At 36.5% G+C, this 24,987-nt stretch overlaps 1 protein-coding gene across 2 annotated transcripts in view; it reads right to left on the bottom strand.

The window, feature by feature from the left end:
• Positions 1-24,987, bottom strand: part of SRPX (sushi repeat containing protein X-linked) — a 42,548-nt gene extending 17,561 nt beyond the window's left edge. The window contains exons 1-2 of one of the 2 annotated variants that reach the window (XM_072427336.1): positions 24,818-24,987; positions 2,981-3,046 (exon numbers count right to left, since the gene is read on the bottom strand). In XM_072427336.1, the coding sequence (XP_072283437.1) occupies positions 2,981-3,046; positions 24,818-24,890 (139 nt within the window). In that variant the 5' untranslated portion in view covers positions 24,891-24,987. The remainder of the gene's footprint in view (positions 1-2,980; positions 3,047-24,817) is intronic. The other variant, XM_072427344.1, reaches the window with a different exon arrangement.

Genomic DNA, 24,987 nt, shown 5'->3' with positions numbered 1-24,987 from the left:
CAAATGTATTCCAGCCTTGAACATAAGCATCAGCTGCAGTACATCTGGCTTGCATATCCTTAACATTTCATGTGGATAATGAAGGGTATGATCTGATAACATCCAACAGAGTAAACTCACTAAGAGGCAGTAGTTATTTTAAACTCAGTTTGGTATTTTATCCTATGATAATTTTCTCTTTAAAATGGTCAGTTTACAAATACAAAGCTGTGCAATTGTTATTTTTTCCAATGAAGTAAATTTTGCAATGGTGACACTTGGTTTTGTGACAACTTTCTAAGAAAGGATTTCCTTTGGAGACATTTCTTTTTAAACTCCTATGAGCTCTATAGGACAGGGCATGAACCAGCACATGGAGAAAGCATCTCGAGCTATCATACTATTCACCAATTTTTTTAGTCCAGTATATATTTTATTCAACAGCTCCAAACCTTGACGAAGGGAACCCTTTAATTACCAGAAAACGATTGGTTTTTAGGAAGTAAAAAATTAAAAGACATCAAATCTGGAATTCTTATCTCCTGTTCTTCGGTCTATCCTCCTTGTATACCCAGTCTCTATCTGAACAAAGGGCCAACGTTTAGCAGGGCATGGTGGCCAAATGTTCCGTCTTAGAACTGACTGAGAACACATACTGCTTACCAGGCTTTCAAGGCTGTCTCTTTAAATGCCGCTCCAAGTCTCTGCTAGGAAACTTACTGGCATTGGAAGAGAAAGATCCAAAACCTTTAGCTATCACAGAAACAAAAATATCCTTCAAGAGATTCCTTTTTCTTGGGCTTCAGCAAAGTATCTCCAAAGTCAATCAATGAAAAATAAAAGTAACATGTTTTATCTATTTTCTAGCAAAAAAACAAAACTGAAAGTATAGGCATAAAGTATACTGTAATCCAAGTGTATTTTCAGAAGGGATAACCCAAAGATGATTTTTTGCAAATTGAGTCAAAATATTTATATACTGGTCATTAATTTAATGTTTTGGATGATTTTGTATTCATTTGTTGTATTAAAAGTTTTGGTTTATTTTTTTAAAGAAACTATGGGATTTACTTACACTTTCCATGAATTCTTTAATACTTTAAACATTTAGCATTATGAGCGGTTTTTCTTCCAAATTAGAAGTTTTTTGATTGTTTCATAATTTTTCACTTTGCCTTTGGAACATATGTATTGTACACGATCGAAGGGGGGGATCTTGGACGGAAGGTACATTTCCCATATATATGGACACTGGTCCCTTTAAACTAGTGTGTTGGGAAAGGAGTCACACACCAGGAGTTGCACCTGCCCAGCAGGAAGGTGGGAATCCCATAAGGGCTCAGGTGTGTGCAAGAGGGAGGGAGGAGTAGAATTAGAGGAAGTGGCCTGCAAACAAGCTTGGTGGGGGGAATCAAGCTAAGACGTGGTGTTGCTGTTACATGGGAAGCTGTTGATGCTGATTTGAGTTTGTTTGATTTATGGAGAATTACAATTATTTTCCCCCCTGGGTTGCTGAAAAGAAGCTGTTTTTTTTGTTATCCCTATAAAGTCTTCTAATGTCTGTTACATCCTTTTGGTGGGAAGCGTGCTGGCTGCGGCCTGAGCTAATCCACAGACCTTACATTGTTTCCACAGTATTCCTATTCTACCAAAAATAAATGTTTGGTTGCAGTGGGTCCTGATGTCTGGACATTAATCTCACACTGAACATGTATATGGTTACCAATAATATGGAACAATTTACTATAGTTTGGAAAATGGGAGTTTGTTTTAAGCTTGTAAGAAAGCAATCAAATGACTCCTTCTTTAAATTATGTGATATTTAGTCATTTTTAGATCATATTTTTTTAGTTACTATATGTAAAGATTTTGAGAATCATCTATAAAAATAAGGAAACCAATTTTTGTACGTCTTTTTTCTTCCTATTGTAGGAGCTACAGAAAGGATTTCTTAGTTTACTTAGCAGGCGTATTTCATAGAGACTCTGATACAAGCTAATCTTGTGGGATTACATGTTATATTGTGCATTTCTTCAAGTTAATGCCAGCTGGGGATACATTTGTTATATGCAGGGAACAATCTTTGTGATGCTACTTTCCCAAAATTTGAAAATAGTGGAACACAGCATTATGAACAGGACTGCATGTCAAAAGAACAGCATGGTATCAGTTCTAGCACAGAGTAATCCTGGCTGAAATTTATCAGCAGGTAATAAAATATGGAGCACTCTAAGCCTTTGCATGTGTGAATAAATAGGTTTTCTACTCTGCCTATTAGTTTACTCAGTTCCCCCTTGATCTTCCAAAAAATTAAAAGACAACAGAACCAAATCATGTATGATTACAGTTTTCTTTGTATCACTCACCTAAATGTAGTCTGGGGCCAATATTGCATCCAATGGGTCCTATGTTTGGCTGCCCACTAATGCCCCATCGTAGGATGTTAGCCAATTATACTGTGGAACCCTATTGACCCTTCCCATTAATGCACTTACCCAGTTGTTTATTCAGTCTCAAGTAACCATATTGAAGAAGTCCACATGTACAGTGTAAAGCATTCATTTTCTAAAAAAAGGAGGTCAAGTAATCTGGCAACCCTGTGGGAGCCCTGCTGATTAGAGAAAACCTGTGGTCCGACACAAAAAAGTGTCCACAATTTCAGTCTGTAGCAACCAAATGAAAAAAAAACAAGATGTGGCGACCTAATGAATTGCTTAAAAAAGGAAAAAATGTATTTCTGGTATATCCTACACTGATAAATGTAGGCTAATGGATAAAAGCTGCACCCTGTAAAAGGAAATACATAAAATTAAACTCTTTTCAAATATATCATTTGAACATGGAATAAAGTAGGAAAAAAACAACCTGAAACAGACATCAAGAAATTAGTTTCAGATTTGTGATGGATCTACATATGTTGCAGATTTCAGGAAAGCCTTAGTAAGCTAGAAGTAGTTTAATGACAGCCACAAAAAGCATGCAGAATGGGCAAAGCATTCACCTCTGTAGCGGTATCTAGAGTATGCATATACATCCTCATCATCTTCCAGTGGTGAATATGCCGATCCTAAAATCAGGAAATAAAAAAATAGCGAAGGAAAAAAAAAATGAAGCAGCGGTGAAATTAATATGATAAGCAGTCATCTTAGAAATATTAAAAGTCAGTATATTAAATTGGCATTATGAAACTGTAAACCAGGTTATTTAGTGCAACACTATTAGTTTATTCTTTTAAGAATTGGATTAATAAAAAAAAAAACAGTTATTAGCAAGAATATTACAATGGAATCTGTATTTTCCCATACAACTAGATTCTAAGTGGTGACCCTCCCAGTGAGGTGACTCTTTTTTTTATTGTACTACCTAAAGGAAGTAGGTTGATGACCAATACTGTAAGGGTTCCCTTTATAAAACAGGGAATCCAATATTCCCTCAAGCATACCATTGTGGGAATATTCCAGGTCCATTTCTTTCAATGGCAGTAATTGATTCCCACCAGAGAATGTTTGAGGGACTGTCAGAATCCCTGTATTTTTTAAATATAGAAAATGTACGGTCACTGAACCATTTACATAAAATCTTTTCAAATTGACATAAACAGGTACAGTGTGTATTTCACCTAATTTTATCCGCTTGTCTAAAGTTTAGAATTAAAGACATCTATCTTAAATCTTGTGGCCACCACAAATAAATTTACCACTAAACTTGTCATCTTTGAAAATAACACATATGGTTGAGGGGCCATATTGATGAACTGCATATTTACCCAATTACAGAGGACTGAACTGAGGGAAGTTTTGTAATTATTGTCCATTAACCTCCCTAGCGGTAACCTTGAGTGTGACTCGGGGTAGAAAAAAGTTGCTACAAGTGGTAACCCTGAGTCACACTCGGGGTTGGAACACCTAGGGAAGGTTAGTAAATAGTCGCGATTTCCGTCTTGTTTCTTCTTTCTGCTTCTGCATCCGATGAGTCACTGGGGGAGTTCTTGGTGACGTTGGTGCGTGTGTACGTCCCGGCCGGGCGGGGCGGGAAATTCAAAATTCATTTGTATTGCATTCAATACAAAATAACTGTATTGAATGCAATACATTGGATTTTTATATGTAAAAGCAGTACATTGTTTTCAAGAACATTTTTGGGTAAAAAAAACTAATTCTAAACTTTTAGCATTTTTTAAAGTATTTATAAAGCCAGTGTGTTATAGTACCATGTTATAGTTTAGTATATTGCAATAAGCATTACTATATGTAAAATTTTAGCATCATAGTAAGTGCTATAATACAAAGCTGAATGGTTAATTTCATAGTTTTACCTGTAACCAAAAAGAGTTATTTTCTGACTCTTTGTAAAAAAAATACCTTACAAACCGTACTGCAGTCTAGAAGAAAAATACTAAAAAAGTGTGAAAAACCTGGCCCTTGAGGACAAACCTTCTACATTAACCCTTAAAAAACATTGGAGCTTAACTTTAACTCTATGAAGATGTTTATAAGTTACCAGAAACAGAATAAAACCTTTAAATATTGTTATAACCCATAGAACCAGATTGGTTGTAATACTGCACTTTGCTTTTCAATGTTTATGATTAGAACTGTATTTAAAAAAAATGATAAATTCTGAATCTGGAAAAAAAACAAATGTTCACTACAATTCAACACTCCAACTAATCTAATCTGAGAAAGAAAGAGGGAAAAAATCTTGGATTCAGCTGAAAACAGACATAGGACAACAATCAGTATCAATCTGCATTAAAATAAACTCCACTGCGCCTACGTCCATTCAAAATAAGATGTTTTTTTGTGTCACGTGCATCCTCATACATTCAGACTACACAAACCACACAATTACAGTGTCTGCATCACATCAAATGCGAAAGGAAATGGGAGGATAGTGATTAGAGATGAGATTTGTTAAGAATAGTAATTCAGACACATACAACAATAGACTCTGGATGTACAGTATAAAGAAATCTGTTGGAGATTGCTATCTACTTTAGAAGAATTATGCCTTTTCTTCTAAAAGGATGTGCAAGTGGAAGCCACACTAGCTGGGCATCACCAACCCAGTAATGCATTAAACTGCAAATGCCAGTGAAGAACTGACAGAGAATATATAGGAATCTGTTTTATGCAGCATGTAAAAGTAACATACGCATTGCCAAAAAACTTTCATAATTACCCAGTTGTGTGAACTATTTTACATGCCAAAACACCTGCAATGTCAGTCACTTCTTTGATTCAAACATTCCTATTACATTATACAGTATAAAGGGAATAGATGAGATAGATAGAATAGATGATATTTGGAATACAATGATAGTCAAGTTTTCAGATCTGCAGCATTTATCATTGGCTACTCACCTGCAATTCATGTAATTTCATCTCATTGGACTTTAAGTGAAATATATATATAATATTTGGCCATCAGTAGATAGTGTTGTATCCTAATGTAAAGTGTGTAACAAATATCAGATAAAAAGAGCTTGTTACACACTTTATATCAGGACACAGCACCATCTACTGGTGGAAACCAAGTACTATCAAGGATTCTTTTCTAATAGCATTTTAGGGAAAAAAGATTGGTCTATACTTGATTATAATAAACCAATATACAGTACATACATATATATATATATATATATATATATATATATATATATATATATATATATTTATATTGGAGACTGCTGACTTCTTTAGAAGAATTATGCTTTTTCTTCTAAAACAAACAATTAGTACATTGGAACTACCATTTCATCTCAACCCTTTTTTAAGTTACTATTTTGTGATGAATTCTCCTTAGGCAAAGCAAATACATGTTCTTAAAGAAGATCTAAACTCAAAAGCTACCCAAAACAAAAAAAATGTACTTACCTTTAATGCCACAGGGCAGTCGATCGGTCCGGAGGTCTCTTCCATCGGGTCCCCCGTCGTCCCGGCATCCTTCTTTGTGCCAGTGCTCCGGGAGCCGCCATCTTCGCCTATTCTTCCTGGTTCTTCTTCATACGTCACCTGACTTAGGCGCGAGATCGGGTGATGTAGATTGGAAAAAAAATAGCTGATCTCACTGTGCATGCATGAGATCAGCAATTTCTTTCCCTTTTCACAAAAAGGCAATGCATACGGAGGAGAGGGATTTCACTTCAGGTGTTCCCTGGTGGTGGGCGGGGCCATTAGGGCAGGTCCGGCCTAGTGTGCTCCTGCCAACCCCATAAATGGCCTAGTGGCCATAAAACTTTGCCGACCCCTGCCCTAGGGGATGAAAATTTAGGGGGCGGTGATGCATCTTTTTTAAAAGTGTTGGGTGTTGCATTTAAACAAAAAAAAACCAAACAGAATTTTTACTGTGAAAATTGTGAGTTTAGGTACGCTTGTAAACAGTTACTGCCTGTGTCATCTTTAGGGGAATCATATAACTTTTTCTAGTCTCAAGCTCAAGAACGGAAATGGAATTCTTCTGTTTCAGCAATGCAGAACAAATTAATTATGATGTTCAATCACCTGAACTGTAATTATATATCTGCATAGTCCTGTGCAAGCATTTTTAGAGATCAAAATATTTACTGAAATTAATTAAATACTACCATATCTTTTCCAATTTAAAGAGAACTTATTACTTCAGGCATATCCACTGGAAACTTAAGTTCAAAATGTAGTCAGTTTTATTAGGTTGCTGGAGTTAGGGAATAATCATTAAAGGCAAACTCTATCTCCAAACTCTATTTAAGAAAACGTTCCTGGCTATACATTCTGCATACAAGTAAAGAGTCTGGTATTTTAGTAAAACAATTCCATAACTTAGGTAAATGTCTGACCTTTAGTCTATAGAAAGAGTGGGCTGCCATTTAAAAATCAACAGACCACTTGGTTGACATTGCCAATCACTGGCTGACAGGGCAAAGTTGCACATTTCAAATTTACGTTGGGACATGCCCAGAGCTTAGAGGACCTGAAAAAAACCCACACACTTCTTTATATGCCAAGATACATAATTATATTTACTATAGAATAAGCATTACAATACCTACTGTTATATTTGTGACATTGTGCAGTGCAGCAGTGACAAAAAAACCGGATCAATGAAAGCATATTTACTATAAATGTTGTCTTGCCTGTAAAATCTTTAGAACATTGTTTCATCCTCTATTTTTGTATCTCCAAAGATAAACATGAAAAAAGTCTGCACAATGGCTTTGTTCATCTTCAAAACAAGCCCATGTCCCCATGTATTAGTACTACAAAAAAGCTTGCAAATATAGAAAAATATCTATTGGTTTGCCAGAATTCCAGTATTGACCTAGCTGTAGACCTTGCTGTAAAGTTAAGTTTCAATTACTTTTTACAGCTTAGAACAAGCGTGGGAGGTGCTTAAACGAGAATGGTTATAAATATAATAAACTGACTCAATATACACTTATGCTACAAGCCTTGTACTTAAAAAAAATAGGAATAAAGTTACTGTGCAATACTTATTGACTGGAGGCTGAGGTCAGAAGCACTGTAATACATTGTGCAGGTCTCCCCAAACCCTGGGCCGTCTGACAGATGGGCCATGGCTCTGGCTGTTACACCCACCAGCGGGATCAGGAGAAGGACCCTGTTTGGGTTGGGCGCACCGGCCAGAGCCGAAGACCACGTCTCCCGCAGACATCGCAGGCTCCGGGAGGTGGGCATTTTGTGTCTCTGGACACCATCAACCCACTTTTCCCATGGCAGGCCCAGACTTGCGATGGGAAAGTGGGTGGGTTCTGGCATCATGACGTTATTATGGGGGGAAGTTTCTTTATATTATTATTATTATTCATTTTTATTATTATTGTTATTAATATTAATTTTACCTCTGAAAATCGCATTAGGGCTTATTTTCAGGGGATGTCTTATTTTTCCTATTTTTTATTTTTGTACAAAAGATCTATAGAAAGATACCTCTGTGTTACCTGTGACCTGTCAAAATCACATATTTTTCTGTTATATACAAGAAGTCATGAATAAGAATAGACAAATAAATAGACAAGAAAATCAATCAATAAGTTTGAATTACTGCTAATGAATGAAATACTAGCAATGACCCTTTTAAAGGAGAGTCCACCAACCTCTTATTCAAGTTGTAGTGTCACACCAGAGTAGGTAATAACCACCCTGTGATTTCTTGACTCCTTGCTCCAGTGCTTTTAAAATCTCCTGCTCTCTCTCTGCTCTCTCCGTCCTCTTGGTATCCCTCCTCGTACCACGTGACCGCACTCTCCAAAGAAGCCGATAGGGGGTAGGGCTTATCTTTCTCCCTTGCATGATTAGCATGCTAGGGTTTATTTTCGGGGTAGGTCAAATTTTCGGGGAAACACGGTAGTACCTACCACTACCTTTCCTCTATACCTCTCCCATTGCTTACTTCCCTGCAGGGATGATTTTTGAGTAGGAAAAGCTGTGCATTCCCAAGGGTCTCCACCTTCTCCAGGGCCCAATTGATTTAATTGCAGAAGTGCAAGGAGTTTGGAACTCATTGCATTTGGAACTTCCACTTCATATTTGGCCAGGTCCCCATTTTTCGAAAATAGTCTCTGCTTCCCTGTTCCTTATTTCTGATATACCCCTATTTCTCTCATTTATATATCCTCATTCCAGTGTTCACCCATCTAACCCATTGTTCCGCTGTGTCAGTATCAGTCCCAGATTTATACTTTACTCTCAGGTCTGTGTCTGTGCTACCCACCTGGTTCCACTCCTTGTGCATGTTGGCTTGTTATCCACCCCAATAGAAAGCAGAGTTGTGGCTGATAAGCAAGCTGAGGCCCAAGCAAAACAACTTGTTCATCTACATTCCGACCCATGGCCCTTATGTTGGACAACCTAACTTTAGAAACATCTGCTGACTGCGGGGTTCTGCTTTTCATAGAAAAAAAAGCTTCGATTTCAAATCTTTTGTGAACAATAAATACAAATTACATACCACTAGAAAGATAAATGGGAGATTGTTTAAAGTACTCTTTCCTGCTAATTGACAACATGCTTATGTCTATTTAAATTATATGGACTAGTATGGACAGCAACATGGCTCAGTGGTTAGCACTCTGTCCTTTGCAGTGCTAGGTCCACGGTTCGAATCTTGGCCGGGGCGCTATGTGCAAGGAGTTTGCATGTTCCCCCCCCCCGTGTTTGTGTGGTTTTATTCTGAGTACTCTAGTCTCCTCCCACATCCGAAAAACAGGCAGTTAGGTTACCTGGCCTCCCCCAAATTGACCTTACCTACTGTATTAATGACATATGACTATAGTATATTGTAGATTGCGAGCCCCTTTGAGGGACAGCTAGTAACATGACTTTGTACAGCGCTACGTAATACCTTGGTGCTATATAAATACTGTGTAATAAAATTTATATTTAGGATATGTAACATAATAATAAAATTTCTCTTTTACATACTGCAAATTTTTATTGTAAGCTTTGCTTGAAAACTATTTTATAGGACTTTGTGCAATATTGGAATGTTGTGATCTGTGTGCTACATTTCAGCTAATACAACACCAACCATCATGTCATGGTAAGGTCTCCCTCATGGTCATGGTAATTGCCTTAAATAAATTCTTGTGGAGGATTTGCAGCACAAAATTGTACACATTTAGATCACAGAATCTAGTTTTGTTTCTTTGCAGATAAGCTAGCTTCTTTGGCAACTGTGCTATGAAAAATGTCCGTATGTTAGTAGGTGAAACAATCTTATTTGTGATCAGCAACATGGTTTGATATCAGCAACATCTAAATTCATTGAATTATCTATCCAATCCCCTCCCGAAAAAAACAAAACAAAAACACAGCCTTGTAAAAGAGTTAAAAAGCATATTGAAATAGAACATGCACTCAATTTCCTTTTCAAAAAAAAAAAAAAGGAAGAAAAACCTTCGGCTTTATATTTCTATAATTTGCTAGAACAGCCAATGACTAAGTTTCTTTGTCTTTTATTGCATAATGCATTCTGGTAACATACCTATTTGAAGGCTTGTTACTGTAACTAATAGTAGCATGCTTCTACAGTGATGCCCCACCCCACTAAAGCAATTCACCTTCATGGCAGTGCCAAGTACTGTAAGCACACTGTGCACTGTAAGCGCATTGCGCACAGTGATGCTTCAAGGTAAAATGGTGCAGATCTGTTACTACTGTTGTGTGTGCTGACAACCTATTGATCATATATACTCCAGTATAAACCAAGATTCTCCCCCAAAAATTACATTAAAGAATTTCTGTTTATACCTGGGTCTTACCAGTAGATGGTACTGTGATCTGAAATGTAGATGGTACTGTGATGTGAAATGTGTAACAAGCCATGCTCTTGGAAACATAAAACATGTATTTGTAACACATTTTACAAGAGGAAACAGCACCAACTATTGGTGACAGGAGCAAATGATCCACCTTAATTTATTTAAAAGAAGAAAATACTTACCTCAGTTTATATTTGGATCAGTTTATATTTGAGTATATATAGTAAATGAATGGGCTGCCTTAATGCAACATATGGTAATATAGACATAACACACAATATAGCACTGCATCTGACCACAGATGCATGAATGGAGCCTTAGGTACATGGATGACAGCTGACCTCTTGCATGAATCTGTTGAAAAATTACATTTAAAATATTATACCTTTTTTTCCCAAAAAAATTGTCTTTTTTATTAAGAAGCGTACATAACTGACGCCATAAATTTGACCTCAAGTGCACAGTCCAGAAGTTTACTTAATAGGAGCATACAAAGGCATGCTTACCTTGAATAACATCAGAGGACAGTTCAGGATATATTACATCTTGCATTGCTGGAAGACTTGTTGGCAACTGACTTAAACTAACCTAATTCATCTTAAAATGTGACAACAATTATACAACCTAGTAGGATTTAGTCATATTATTGGAAGTCATACAGTTGCTTTCTAAACTTACCCCAGTTTTCAATCACCAAGCTGCAGGCAATAAAAGTTTTAGCACACAAATATTCTAAGTACATTTAGTATGACAGATCCTCAATACACAGCTTCAATAAGTATTATCGCATCATGCAGAAGTCATATACATGTCTTTGGCTCAGGCACACTAAGTGAAATATTTGTCAATTCCTGTGAAAAAAACTAACACAATTTGTAGAGTCACATACAGAGGAACTGAACTCTAGGAACTTTTTCCCAAAATAGAATGTGAGAGGGCTCCTTACAGCTGGTCTTTCCCCTAATTACAATGCAAACTAAAAGGTCATCTAATAAGGATTTAGGGTTTTTAGGGCTTTATGCTGCCACTGATGACATCCTTTTAGAAATACATATTTCCTAGCTGTCTTTTGTCGATTCATTCAATCTGATTTTTTAAAGGCTGCAGAAGATATACTATCATGGGTGAACCTGGGTTATCCTGGAAGGGATCTAGTTCAGGATTGAAACTATTTGCCAATTAATAACAAATTAGCTTTAAAAAATTCATTCCACGTTTGTTGGATCACCCAGGTTCTCCCATGATAGTCTATATTTTCCAGTTATGGAAAGCTTTAATGAATCATGCCCAATGTCTTAGACGCATCATGTATCAAGTGAGTTCTAAACTCTTATTCTACATGTTTAAGCCAGGTCAGCCAAATGATTACTACTACAGAAATGTATAATTTTAGAGGCAAGTGTTTTGAGGTGTTCATACACATGTATTAGTTAAGTGTAAGTAAATATATTTATATGTAACATTTATATAAATTCTATATAAGTAACAAACTGTTGATAACACTGGACCTGGCAAACATTTAGGAAATACCCATACATTTCTTGCACATTTTTTCCAAAATTAATTTGTAGCATACCAAGTTACAATCAAATGTCCATTTTTTTACAGCACTATTCTTTTCTGACATAGCCTGTCATATTTGTAGATGTCATTACAATAGTATAATATACTATATATATATATATATATATATAAATATTTATATATATATGTGTGTGTTTATATATAGGTTTTTGTCCTGCAGGTGTTAAATGGTTACATTGTGATTGTTTGCTCAGATCAGATGTATACATCGTGTTCCTATCCTATACTACTAGTACATGAACATAGGTACCATATACTGCCAGCACATCGTCAAACGGATCTCCAAGTTGTTTAAAAGTTATGAGAAACAAACTGTGCCCATAATTGTATGTCAGTTTTGGTGGATTTGCCTTTATTGTTTTTTACACAAACCCATTACAGTATACATACATTTCTATTAAAATGTTTATTTGATAGACATGGTAAATCTTTAGCTTAATAAAGGAGACAATATACCATACAGCCCAAATGTTTAATAACATAATTACATGTGCCTGAAATCTTTATCAAAAGCTGCCACACAGAGTGTAAACTGAATGGAATATGTAGACGTTTAATTATACAGCAGCTCAGTAAAATGGACTAAAAAAAATGAAAAAATAGAAAACCCCTCTAGTCATTTTAATTAGAAAAATTTATATATATAATGCATGTCTACAAAGGTTCATGCTGGATAATTAGCCTAATAGATTATTCAGTACTCACAAGTCTCTTCATGAAAGGAATATGATTGCTATGTACGGGGAACAGGGCCAAATGAAATAATCAGAGCACTGCATATGTTCTACAAAATGAGACTGCTGCCAAGGAAGGATAAAAGAAACTGTTAAAAATGAAATGCTGGGTCAGTTGTATATACAAAATATGGCATTGTGTCCACCTACAGGGTCCTTAAACAGTCCAAATCAATGCTTCTTAGCTTTCTGAACTGTATTCGAGAGTAAATTTACCAAGTAACCCCCACTGTTTGCCTTAAGCACCCCTTGACATATGTGCATGTTGTTCCAGTATCAAAATCTGAGTATAACCAAATAGCTTTATAATCTTCAAATAGCCCCCCTGTTATTTTAAAGTAACTGAATTGCTAAAAAGTCCTTTACCTAACCTTATAGGGGTGGTGTGTCTAGTTTGTGCTCTCTTAAAGACTTTTGGGTGCCTCTGGTATCAGTGTGTCCTGGATAACAAGTTCATCGCTGGACACTCACAAGTCAATCCAGAGTGCAGTAATGACATAAGGATCGGTATGAGAGACCACAACATCCAGATAGGCACCTGCTGAAACATTCCCACATGTCGGATAACAGCGGATGCAAAGGTTCTTCAAAGGAGTGAAGATTTAACACACAACGGGGTGTTATTGTTTTAATTTTTGTTAAAATAGAGTCCCTGTAAGCAACTAAAAAAAAGGTTTTTCAAAAAGATTTTCTCATTACTGTAACCTCAAAATGTAAGTATGGGTCAAAGCATCACCCATGTAATCATGAATAACAAAGCTGAATGAAAAGATATACTTTATATTCTACCTGATGTTTTGCATGTTTAAGTCTTTCTTGGCCTCTTTGCCGGCTGATAGGGCATACCCCTCCCAAATGTTCCAATATCCGTGGAACTGTCAACAGGGAACCTTTCCTATGTATCAGTGATGGGAGCTGGAATGCTTGTGAGTAGGTAAAACCTATCACCACCTCCTCCCTTGTTGTGAAGTCTGAAGGGGTTATGGAGGGCCTGATTGGGGTTCTGGAGAGTAGAAAAGAGGGGCCGATCTGAGCTTTATAGCGGAGCTTAGGTGGTTCTGAAGAGGGCCTGCTCTAAGGTCCAAATGTTAAGGAACTGATCTGGAATGTTGAAGATATATTGATCTGGTGTTAGCAATAGTTAACCTGATATTTGAATTTTAAAAGGGGTTCTGAAAATTAGACGAGTCTGATAAGATGTTTGAATATTCCGAGGACTGATTTTCTCTTACCACTAACACCTTCGCATTTTTTATTGCTACAGACAGGTCAACATTTTAAACCCCAATGTTGGAACTCTTTTTTCCCGCCACTAAACTAAAGCATCGGACATTTTTCTAACACTGACCAATATTGCCAAATATTTCCCACTGACCATCAACAGCAGGGCATTTTTTTTCCATTGACCACTCATTTGGGGCATGGGGCATGGTTAAATAATTATCACTACAATCAATATTCTGTGTTGTAGGTGAAATATTAGTAATGTTTTAACAATTGCTGGTCTTTAAGTGTTTTTATTAGGTTCTCTAAATTCTACTGAGTATATTGTGTCCAAACTCTTTTACCCATTACCCCTTGTACACTAAGCAATTACCACTATGAATACATGCCCATTTTTGCAGCAGAACTGCATTATTCATTCTCTGGGCTGTCTGTCTTTATAAAAGTCTAAAGGTAGGAGATATGCTAGTGCGGGGGATTACAAGCAGATGGAATGGACATCACAAAAAGAAAAATGCAGGGTGGAACAGAGAGGAATTATATTGAACTATGAAACACATTGTACTAGAGTCCTGATGTACACAGAGTGAGGCAGAAGAAAGCCAATGACCTCAAACACCGGGAAACCAGAACGTGTATAAACATATAAAGATTTTGATATGTGCTCATTTTCAATTTAAATAAACTATGCCTGCAACTGTTCGTCTGTTGGAACTTTTGCTGCTGGCCATAACATTCCTATTTTTATCTATCTTCCCCATATTGCAATATAAAACTAGGGAAGAATGTAACTGGAAAATAAAGCAGGGACATTTTGAAAAACAGGATTTTAAAAACTGCTTTATTTTAAATCATCATTTAAGTTGCCATGTATATACTAATTACATAATACTGACATGTAAAATTCGGTCACACACTAATTCAACTATTTGCAGACATACATAACCAGCTTCTGCAGCAATTGTTTATACTATGTGTATCACTGCCAGATTATTTAATGTTACATGTATGTGCAGTACTGGTTTAGAAAGTGGATTTACAGATCTGACAATAGCAGCTGGACCCCTACTTCTAGTGAGAAGCACTCATTCGTTCAAAATGACACCTATGTTTACATTCCCTTTGCATTATGAATCATCTGTGCATTTTACAAGAATATCCTATTTTGTCATAAAGAGTGCCTATATGATGTACACAGATTTACAAAAGAACATATACATCAGTTCCCACCCATGTGAAGCCTTCTATCTAATACAACAGTTACATATTAAAGCTCTCCAAGGCGAGTGGATACACTTTCATCAGTGAAGCTGGGTGATCCAGCAAACCTGGAGTGCATTTCACAAAAGTCATTTGCTATTTGTTAACCTCCTGGGCAGCGCCCCCAGCAATGGCTGTATGCACCAATGTCACTGGGATCCCCGGTGACTCTTTAGATACAGAGGACACCGGCCGGAGGAAGCGAGGAGACTGGAAGGATGAAGGAGGACGAAGGAGGATCAGGTAACGTTCTATTTACTATTGGTTTTTACTGTTTTAGCTACCCCGAATGTGACTCAGGGTTACCGCCTTCTGTATCTTTTTTTTTACCCCGAGTCACACTCGGGGTTAGCGCTGGGAAGGTTAAGAAATGTTTTCAATCCTGGACCAGATCCATTCCATGTTTTCTGGATCACCCAGCCTCACTGATGAAAGTGTATCCTCTCCAGCCTTAATGCGCTTTAATAAATCAGGACTGTAAACTCACTAGAGCCAGCTCCTGAAAACACCAATTAACTATACAGTATGATTTTGACAGAGAAAGCCAGAGAACAAAGAACAAACACATAAACAACATTCATATTTTATTATATTAAATTCAAATAAAAAAAAATTAAATATGGTATAACAGCTGGTCGATATCCTTAAATAATCTTCTTGAATCTTATTCTATACAGTTTTAAAGTCTACAAAGTACTAGTATATGTTTTAATGCTTATAATGTGTTATCTTCCCAGTGTTAACTGTGAAAGAGAAACATCAAGTTTCTCTTTGGGTATTAAGTACACATAACCTCCAGCCAAAAGCTACAGCCAGAGGTTTTCTTTCCAGCCAAAATAAATAAAGCTTTTTGGCATACTACTACTGCTATGCTGAGCTGTTTGCAACAGATTATAATTGTAAGATTCTCAGTTAGGTGAAGGAAGCCATGGAGACAAGTTTGGTAGCTAATCATTATCTAATAGGCAGATAAAAGTTTGTATAAAAGGCTAATTTAGAGAAAATTTAACATATTTTGTTTATTGGCCTAAAGCTGCAATTTTTTTCTTTAAAAACAAATCAAAAGGTGAAGGCCAGAATATTTACACAAATAGCTGCAATAATAGAAGACAGAAGTTCTTACTCATGAACAGTTTATAATATTGTTTATGTGAAATGTAAGAAAACAGTTAGTGGAAGAACTATACATTTGTATCTAATAAGGATCCCCTATCTTACATTCTAGTGTTCAAGTGACAAGTTAGAGAATTTTTCCAGGTGCAGGTAACATTGATGCCTATAGAAGGTAAAATAGAAATGTAGCTGTGTTATCGTAAGGCTTTTTCAAACATTTCTACAACTTTTTTGAACGATGGCCCTGGTTGGTGATTGAGCTTACAAAGACACTTCTGCAAACAATCCTGCAATGTTCCAGAAGTTCTACCTACTTACAAAAATTTATAGACTGGCCATAGCAAATACCCCAATATCATATTATGTCAGTTGTAAATTGTTCTTTTCTGGATACAATAACTGCATGAAATGTTAATGGGACATTGTGTAGACCATTGTTTTTAGGACACTGATATAGATTCGTATCAGATACCTAAAAAAGAAGTTTTGTCAGTTTGTCTTCTAGTTTAATATCATCTCCTATTCTTTAGATAAAGCAGATTAACAAAAGTGAGAAATGTAGGTGTAACTTTTGCTTTCACCCCACTGTACAAGTCAACTTCAGATTCAAATTATTATTATTAATTAATATTTATTATTTATTTATAAATTATTATCCTCTGTACAATTTTAAGATTTATCGTTTAGGGTATGCCAGGAGGTTCATTACATTGTATTTATGGATAGATATATTTGTATGTTGCCCACTTGTTTTAAATACACAGTTTTAATACTCAAGGTTGTATTCATAAGTGTCATTTATCTGAAACTTGTATTTGTAAATTTTGAAGTATTTATGCTTCATTGTTAGGTTACTTTCTGTGGTGGTGTTTGGATTAGGCTTCCAGTTCCGTTTATAGTTATCAAAACTTCTGCAATATGGAACCTGATTGTCAAACTGTATCTCACAATTACACTGGCCAGAGTGGGAACGGCAAGGAGAGGGCCGACTTGCAGAGTGCCCAAACTTTACACTCTGCTTGGCAATTAAAGATCCATAGAGAAGTTATAAAAAAAATGGAATATCCAGTTCTAAACAAGATTAATGAAAAACCCAAGCCAACTGATTCTATTGAAATGTATAGTAAAATTTGCACAGTGGAAACTGTCAGTGGAAGCTCCTGCACTTCATTCCTTACACAGCAGTAGGCTTTGTGAAGTAGAAAAGGAGTTCACGTGTGCAAAAATAGGAGTTAGTTGTACTTTCAAGTCGGGTGAGTGAAAAATAACACAGGCTTGCAGTGAGCTCAGCAGCCAGTCTGTACAGACATCATTCCCAAACTGTCACTCAAAATGCTCATGAATGATCGTTTCAGTGACAGTAAAGTGTAAACATTATGTTACGTCTTAAAGCAGACAAGAATTATGGTAGTGATGAAAGAATCCAACAGAAACAAGCTTGAAAACTTAACTGTAACGTAGGTGAGTATATCTCATATATGCAATTCATGTGTGATTTAAGCAAAAATATCCTCACTTGGAAGTAATGGAATTTATTATTCAGTGTTGAAAACAAGGTACAGGTCCAAATTAAATGTGGTACAGTGGTTGTAATGTTGGCCTTGAGCATACAGACTTGTGGCTTGAATTCTGTCTCAGCACTTACATTTTGGCTGATATGGAAGAAACTATCAGTTGCTTCTCTTTAACAGCCTATAAAAATACTGTAACTAACTTAAAAAGTATATCCCAAAATTAGAGTTGTTTATCAAGATTTTCTGTCCTGGGAAACACTATGTTGGAAATGGAACTATGCAATCCCTCTCCACTAGGGATGTCATACTAAATTCCATAACCTATAAAAATTCAGTGCCATGGATTCCAGAGCCTTAAAAGGAAACATGGCCTTAAATAAACTTGGCCCGTGAGCTGACAGTCTGGCCCGTGGTGTCCATTTTACTACTTCCTTTGTATATGACATTTTTAGCGCCTTGCCTAAATACATTTAAAGATGTCAGAAAAGGAATAAAGCAGCCGGAGGTTTAAAATGGTTGTAGGTGAGATAGCAGTAATAATTTTCAGTTGGTCCAGGCAAAGTTCTGATTCAGCAAAATTCAGGTTAAAAAACCTATTCTATTTGCAATTATACACCTTTATTATTATTATTATTCTACTCCTTTGCCTACACATAAATATGAATGCACACCAAAAGTGCACTGAAGCGGAACCACTGACGTACATTATGTGAGTATGTATCTAAAATATACTCATGTTACCTGCAAATAAAGAATGTGCAGAAAGTTTTTAGAGAATAGTTAACAGTCTTTCCAAGGCATTATTATTAAATTAATATTATTAAAGAGTATTTCTATAGCGCTAACATACTACACAGCGCTGTACATTAAATAGGGGTTGCAAATGACAGACAGATATAGTGACATTAGGTAGCCTTTTGATTTGTCATAAATAAAATAAAACGTAGGTAGCAACCAAGCACCCAAAAGAGGCTTTTAAATGACATTCAGTTTTAAGTTTGTCCCATTTAATATAAATATAATTAGAGCTTTATTGTTTAAATATTAACATGATCCTCTTTCTTTTAAAGCATGCCTATCATCAGACTGTTAAAAAAATGTAAAAGAGATGTTTTCCCTTTTACATAATAACGAAAAACATTTTTTATGCATTTATTTGCGTTCTTTTAAAAAAAATCCTTCCCCTTCCATTTTACTTACTTTACTTACTTACTGTGGCAGTAAAGACTGAAGGGTCTCACACATGCCTAGCTCAGCAAATTTGACCGCTCCAGCAAGTAACCGGTAAGAATGCTTATTGCAGAACGAACATTGCCTGTCTCGTTCTGAAATTTTTTTAGTAAAACTTTAGTTCCATTTCAAAGGGTCGGTCTGCCCAAGTATGATACTGGGATTTAGTAGCTGTACTAGTCTAGACAAATATAGAAGACACACAATAATGCAGAGCTATATTCATATTTACATCATTAAATGTATTTTACCTGATAAATTTACCAATTTACCATGTAAAACTAGGCTGGAATGGGGATGAAACTATACACAGAACCAATCTGTTCATGTGCAAAGCAGAATGATGAAGAGATGAGCTGATCATTGTGCTGCTTCTCCTTTCACTATCGAGGCTGAATGCTACCTATAAGCCTAATGACATACAAAGATAAATGTACTACTGGGAAAATCCATGGATTAAATGCAAATGTTCCAGTAAAAGTATTTGTTATCTTTTCATGGCCAACTTATTCTTGTAAGTTTTGGCCGGAGGCCTTCTAGTTTATAGTACTTCAGCAGCTGTTTGTTTTGGCTATATTCAGCAGTTGGCTCCAAATTTGTGATATCTTGGATAATTCTCCTACCACCCACCTAGAAGACATGTATATATTCACCCACTTTAGTAAGTTCACCATTACCCATTACATTTTTTTACAGTTGACATTTAAAAATCCGGCAACCACCAGACCTGAGGAAAGCCGGATTTTCGAAAGTTATACCTCCATACACAGGCCAGCCCTCTAGCAGCACCTACAAAACATCAATGGCCAAACAGTGTAATACAGTCCCTATGTTGAAAATGCGATCCGAAATTCATGTAAAAAACTGAAGGACCCGGATTATCAGTGGCCAGATTCTCGACTGTCAACTGTAATATAAAGCTAAAAATCAAAACGTGAGGGTGGCCACAGAACCTATGCAGGGCTGTGACTAGCACATAAACCAATCAGGTCAGATTTAAAGACCTATTTAATTTCAAAGAAGGATGAACCTATACTCTGCAAACAAGTGGACAACCTTTATGACTTTCCCCGATACAAACAACTAAGTTTAACAATACTCCTTTTTCCTGCTACAATTTCTGTGTTCCATAACACATTCTGGAAACTCTTTACTAAATAATAACCATTCCAAAAAAAGTTTTCTAAGGTAGAATTGACTGCCAAATTATAGTTTAGACTAAAAAACAATAGTAAAGTTAATATGTTACATGCTCCAAAATAAAATTGAAACCATTCTCTGAAACCAATTGCAGCACTCACTGTACTGTTTATACAAAATGGGCTGTAGTGATAACACCATGAGTACATTTGCTGCATCTGAAAATGACCCATGGATAATTCTGCAGAAAAAAAAAATATTTTACAGAAAATATTGGTAATTTATGTCATACTTTTTCTTTATAACACCATAAAAACTATTATATTTTGTACAAAGTTGGTAAAGTTACCTTATGCAAACACATATAATATTATCCTCTATCAACCCCCTTACCCAACAATAGAAGTAATCAGAATCCTCCTTATGTCCATTAATGGCCCTGGAGACAATAAAATCTTTACAAAAGATTTTATCCAGTGTTGTGGTTCCATGAAATTTGTTGGCATGACAGAGGAAACTAGGGCTTTGATTGAGCAAAGCTCTGTGACATATAAAGCACACAAACCACATTGGTAAACAGTAATTTGTAAACCTTAGGCTATGTTCAGACTAGCAGTTCTGAGATGTTTTGCCACTTAAACCTACTTGCAAAACAAGGGAAACATTGGACCGAATGGGTTAGAATAGGGTCATATTTAATCTTTTATTTGCCAGTGGTAGGAGACTGCAGCGTTTCTGCAGTTTTTTTAGGCATCCAGGGCAGGTCTGCCACCCTTGCCACCTCTATAGGCTTTATTTTACACTGCTTTTTTTTGCAGGTAGTTTTTGCCATCATCTTCAGGTGTTTTCAATACCTTACAAAAAATAAATAAAAATAAAAACAATAAATAGAGCAGGTTTCTAACTAATAATAAAAGCAGAGCTTTTATTAGACTTGCTTGGGACTTTCATGGCGAGGAAATAAGGCAGTGAGCATGTGTATGCCTCTTCCTATTCATGAAAGGTCCCCTGAAATCTGGTTTGCTAAAGAAGAAAGAGAGCAAAAAGTATGTTCCCTTCCCTTTTGTGAAAAAAAAACAAACCCCTAGTTTCCCTCTACAGTGGCAATCATTAGGGGAGATTGTATCATCCCTAAAACATGATCCTTTGTTGTGTGGGGGTTTACAAGCAGAGAGGTAATTGAAATCTGGAAACTCCTTTAAATACGGTGGGCCCCTAAAAGTCTGCTCCTTCACTATGGGGAATGAGTTGAGGGCTAAAATAGTACTCCTTACCCTTTCCCAGAATGAGTACCCACTGTTACCTTTGTTAGAAGAGCCTACAGCTCCTCCGTGATAACATTTTGTTACTAGGACAGCATAATGGATTGCACTTAGCCAGGACACTATCTGCATAGAGTTTGTGTGCACACTTCATAAATAAATATAGGGCTACTTTTTCTCCAACCTAATAGCTATTCGCTCTTCCCCTGTACCTTAAGAGTGTGGATGGGATACTGAGGGGTGAGAATCACTGTTAGAGTTGTATTGCCATCTGTGCCCCATATAGGAGATTCACTCTCTCTTTTTGTTCTGATTACCAATGACACTGGTTACGAAATTGAGGGCAAATCCAAGATTTTGAGTTGCCAACAGAACTGGAATAGTGGGGAAATCATCCATTAGAGACACTTGTCATGAATTTCCCTCATATTGGAAATATATCCTCTCACACTGGACAGGAAGTGAAGGAAAACCTCCCAATGAGGCACAGGTGGCAGAAACACGGACAACAATTTTCACTTTTTTAACTATTCCCTATATCAAAAAAAAAAAAACCCCAAAAAAACTATATATACTTAAATTGTGGTAGGTAGGACTTGGCTATAAATTTAGAGAAAGTCAAGCCCCAATATTAAAGTAACACCAAGGGGCACAGACTCGTGTAATCAAGGCATCATGTATCTTGTGATGTCTACTTACAGGCACTGTTTTCCTTCAAACCGGAGCTGGAGCACAGGTTACAACATTTGAGAGCAAAAATGTTTAAGAGTGTGATACCATTACAAAATCAGTAGTGTGGGTCCACTAGGGATGAGCGAGCAAAAATATTAAGTTCGATTTCGTGGCGAATCGGGCCTTTCTCGCTTACCAAAAATATAAGTGAGAACAGCCTTTTTATTCCCTGAGAGGTCGAGCTCTCGCCGAGCCAGAGGGTTTCCAGGGATGCATCATGCAGCCCTGGAAATCCTCTGCGATCCCCGGGCTCTAGAGGTTAATTACCTCTAGTGCCCCCGGGATCTCACACTGTTCTCCAATTAACCTTTAGTGCCCCGGAGATCGAAAACACGAGGATTCCCAGGAAATCCTGTCAATCCCCCTGTTAGAATTTTCTCGATCTTCCAAAGGTTTCGCAAAAACGGTTCGCTGAAATTTAGCGGAACCATTGGAAGTTCGAGGAAATTTTCGCGAGAATGCCAGAGGCCTGTAAGATGAATACATTATGCTTTCACGGTTTCAGTTTAACCTTCCACAAACATTGCATTAGGTAAGCAGTGTAGGGAAGTATTTCCACAAAATGATCATTAGACCCACAGCTGAAGTTATATAAAAACCTTTATTTTGTAAAAGTAGATCTTTTCCGTGCACCCAAACAATCCTCTCCACCTGTCAACAAGGCCTAAGGATTATATCAATGAAGGACCAATAGACAGGTTCATGTCGAGGTGATGGTGAAGCTAATCTTTTATAGGTACAGTCATGGTTTGTATATAACTTCCAAGTGGAACTAAAGTCACTTTTAACATTTGTGATTCAGCAAGATCGTTAAAGAAGAAAGGGACATCAGCAATCCTGGATTCCTTTGTGAATGCTGGGAATGCATGAACTTCGGCACAGGCATCATCCCAACACGGTTGTACAGCCAACTAAGATAAACAAAGATGGCAGGGCCTTGCAATGGAATAGGTGAGTAATCTGGGGTTTAGTTCAACTTTAAATGCTCAATTCTGTGATATCCGTAACCGGGATTCCTGCCTGCAGCAGTTAATGGGCGCATTTTAATGTGTCACTCCTGCTTACTATGATGCCATAGGCCACAATCTGGACCTTTTACCTCACAAACAGAAGCAATAACATCAGCTATATTTTGATCATGATAGGTTCCCCTAAATGTCATCAGTCATACTAGAAAATGAAGCTTTGGAATGCATACTACTAAGTAAATGTTGGCAAAACTGCATTGAATAATGCTGGATTGTACCTTAAATATATTAACATTCCAGAACAGCTTGATAGGAATACCGCTTACCTACTCAGCACTTGTCTAATGTACATCTGTAAACGGAAATTAATCACACCGTCACAATGTATTGGCTGTCAGCAAAGTCTAGTAGTGAATCACAGCGCTGACATACCTTTGAACAGATACAAATATCAAGTAAAGGTTAAGTGTTAAATGAACATAGGTCTGAGATACAAACTTTAGTATCACACTCTTACAAATTAATAATTTGGTTGCTGACATTTACGCTCTTATACTGGCAAATCATAGATTGTAGGATTTTTCTTAGTACAAACACGTTTACATCCATGAATTCAAACAGTGACGTACAATGTATATCTAAGGCAAATCTTTCTGGTAAGCATCCATAAAACATGTCTTCAGTTTACTGTATATACACATATGGTATTTGTATGTTTGTATGCATGAACACAAACAGACAGGCAGACCTTCTAAAAGTCCCAGCTTTAGCATTAATGCTTTAGGTATAGTTTGGGTTGTCATACCAAGGGGTTATTGTGTCCAAATGTTTTAAATATTAGGTATTAAGGTTGGGAGGTATGATGTAATAACATGGTAAAAGGCAGATTCTACTCAATGTAAAAGTGATCATAATTTAACAGCTGTGTCTAAAACAGATGGATCATTTGTATTAAGACATGGCCATGGATATGGAGGATCTGACATTTACAGATTTGGAAATATTAGCGCCCCATTTAAGATAGTTCAAAGCTCAATAAGGATGCACACAATAAAGTAACCTATAGTAATCAATGTCTGGTAAATACATAAAAGATATAAAATACATAAAAGACATAAAATATATAAATATATAAAAATATAAATATATTATCGCTGATTAGAATTGCTGCACTTTGCACCCCTTCTTAGTCCTCTGTTTAATAATGCAGTTTGAAGGTACAACAAGTCAAGGAGAAGCAAAAACCCATGCAGATGAATATTGCATTACTAAGATATTTATTGTATATTCAATTATATTATTTGTACTCAATCATACAAATATAAACCTCCATCTCTTTAATATTATGGAAGTGCATGTTCCAGTATGTTTGACAGGACAAGCTGAGACCTATAGTTCTATCACAGCTTTACAATACCAGATAGCCACAAATGACTGTAAACTATGCACAACTTTAAACATGTCTCACCATGACATTCTCGCACAAGGCAAACAGACAGAATACAAAGAAAACCTACTTCCCAAAGTAAACTGTTAGACTAGATGAGAAAGCAGTGTGCTCAAGGATTTAGCCTACCACATCAGCAAAACTTGGAGCAATCACACATCACAATACAAACTGTACCAAAGGTCTCTGAGCAGATTATAACAAAGTCAAATGCTGTATAGTAACAGAAGTCTAGAAATTCACCAACAAAACCAGTTCAAGAAGTGAAGTGCCCTGAGCAGTTACAGTAACTTTTCACTCTGAAACTTCTTTGTAAACCCCCAACACAATGAATCTGATTGAATAAATAGTATATGCAGGTAACCCTACCTTCATAGGCACAGGCCAGGTAAATATTCAAGGTTAACAGCCACAGTATGAAACGTAAAGCCCCCATGACCATAAAACAACTCCTTCTTGAGAAGCAGATTAAGTGGCAGAGGAAGCATAGAGAAGGAGGAAAGAATTCTACTCTTAAAGCTTCAGGCTAGAAGCAAGAT

Source organism: Pyxicephalus adspersus, chromosome 1 (genome assembly GCF_032062135.1).
Source record: "Pyxicephalus adspersus chromosome 1, UCB_Pads_2.0, whole genome shotgun sequence".
NCBI lineage: Eukaryota > Metazoa > Chordata > Amphibia > Anura > Pyxicephalidae > Pyxicephalus > Pyxicephalus adspersus.
Note: the sequence above shows the minus strand (reverse complement) of the source record. Positions and strands in the feature narration are given on the sequence as shown.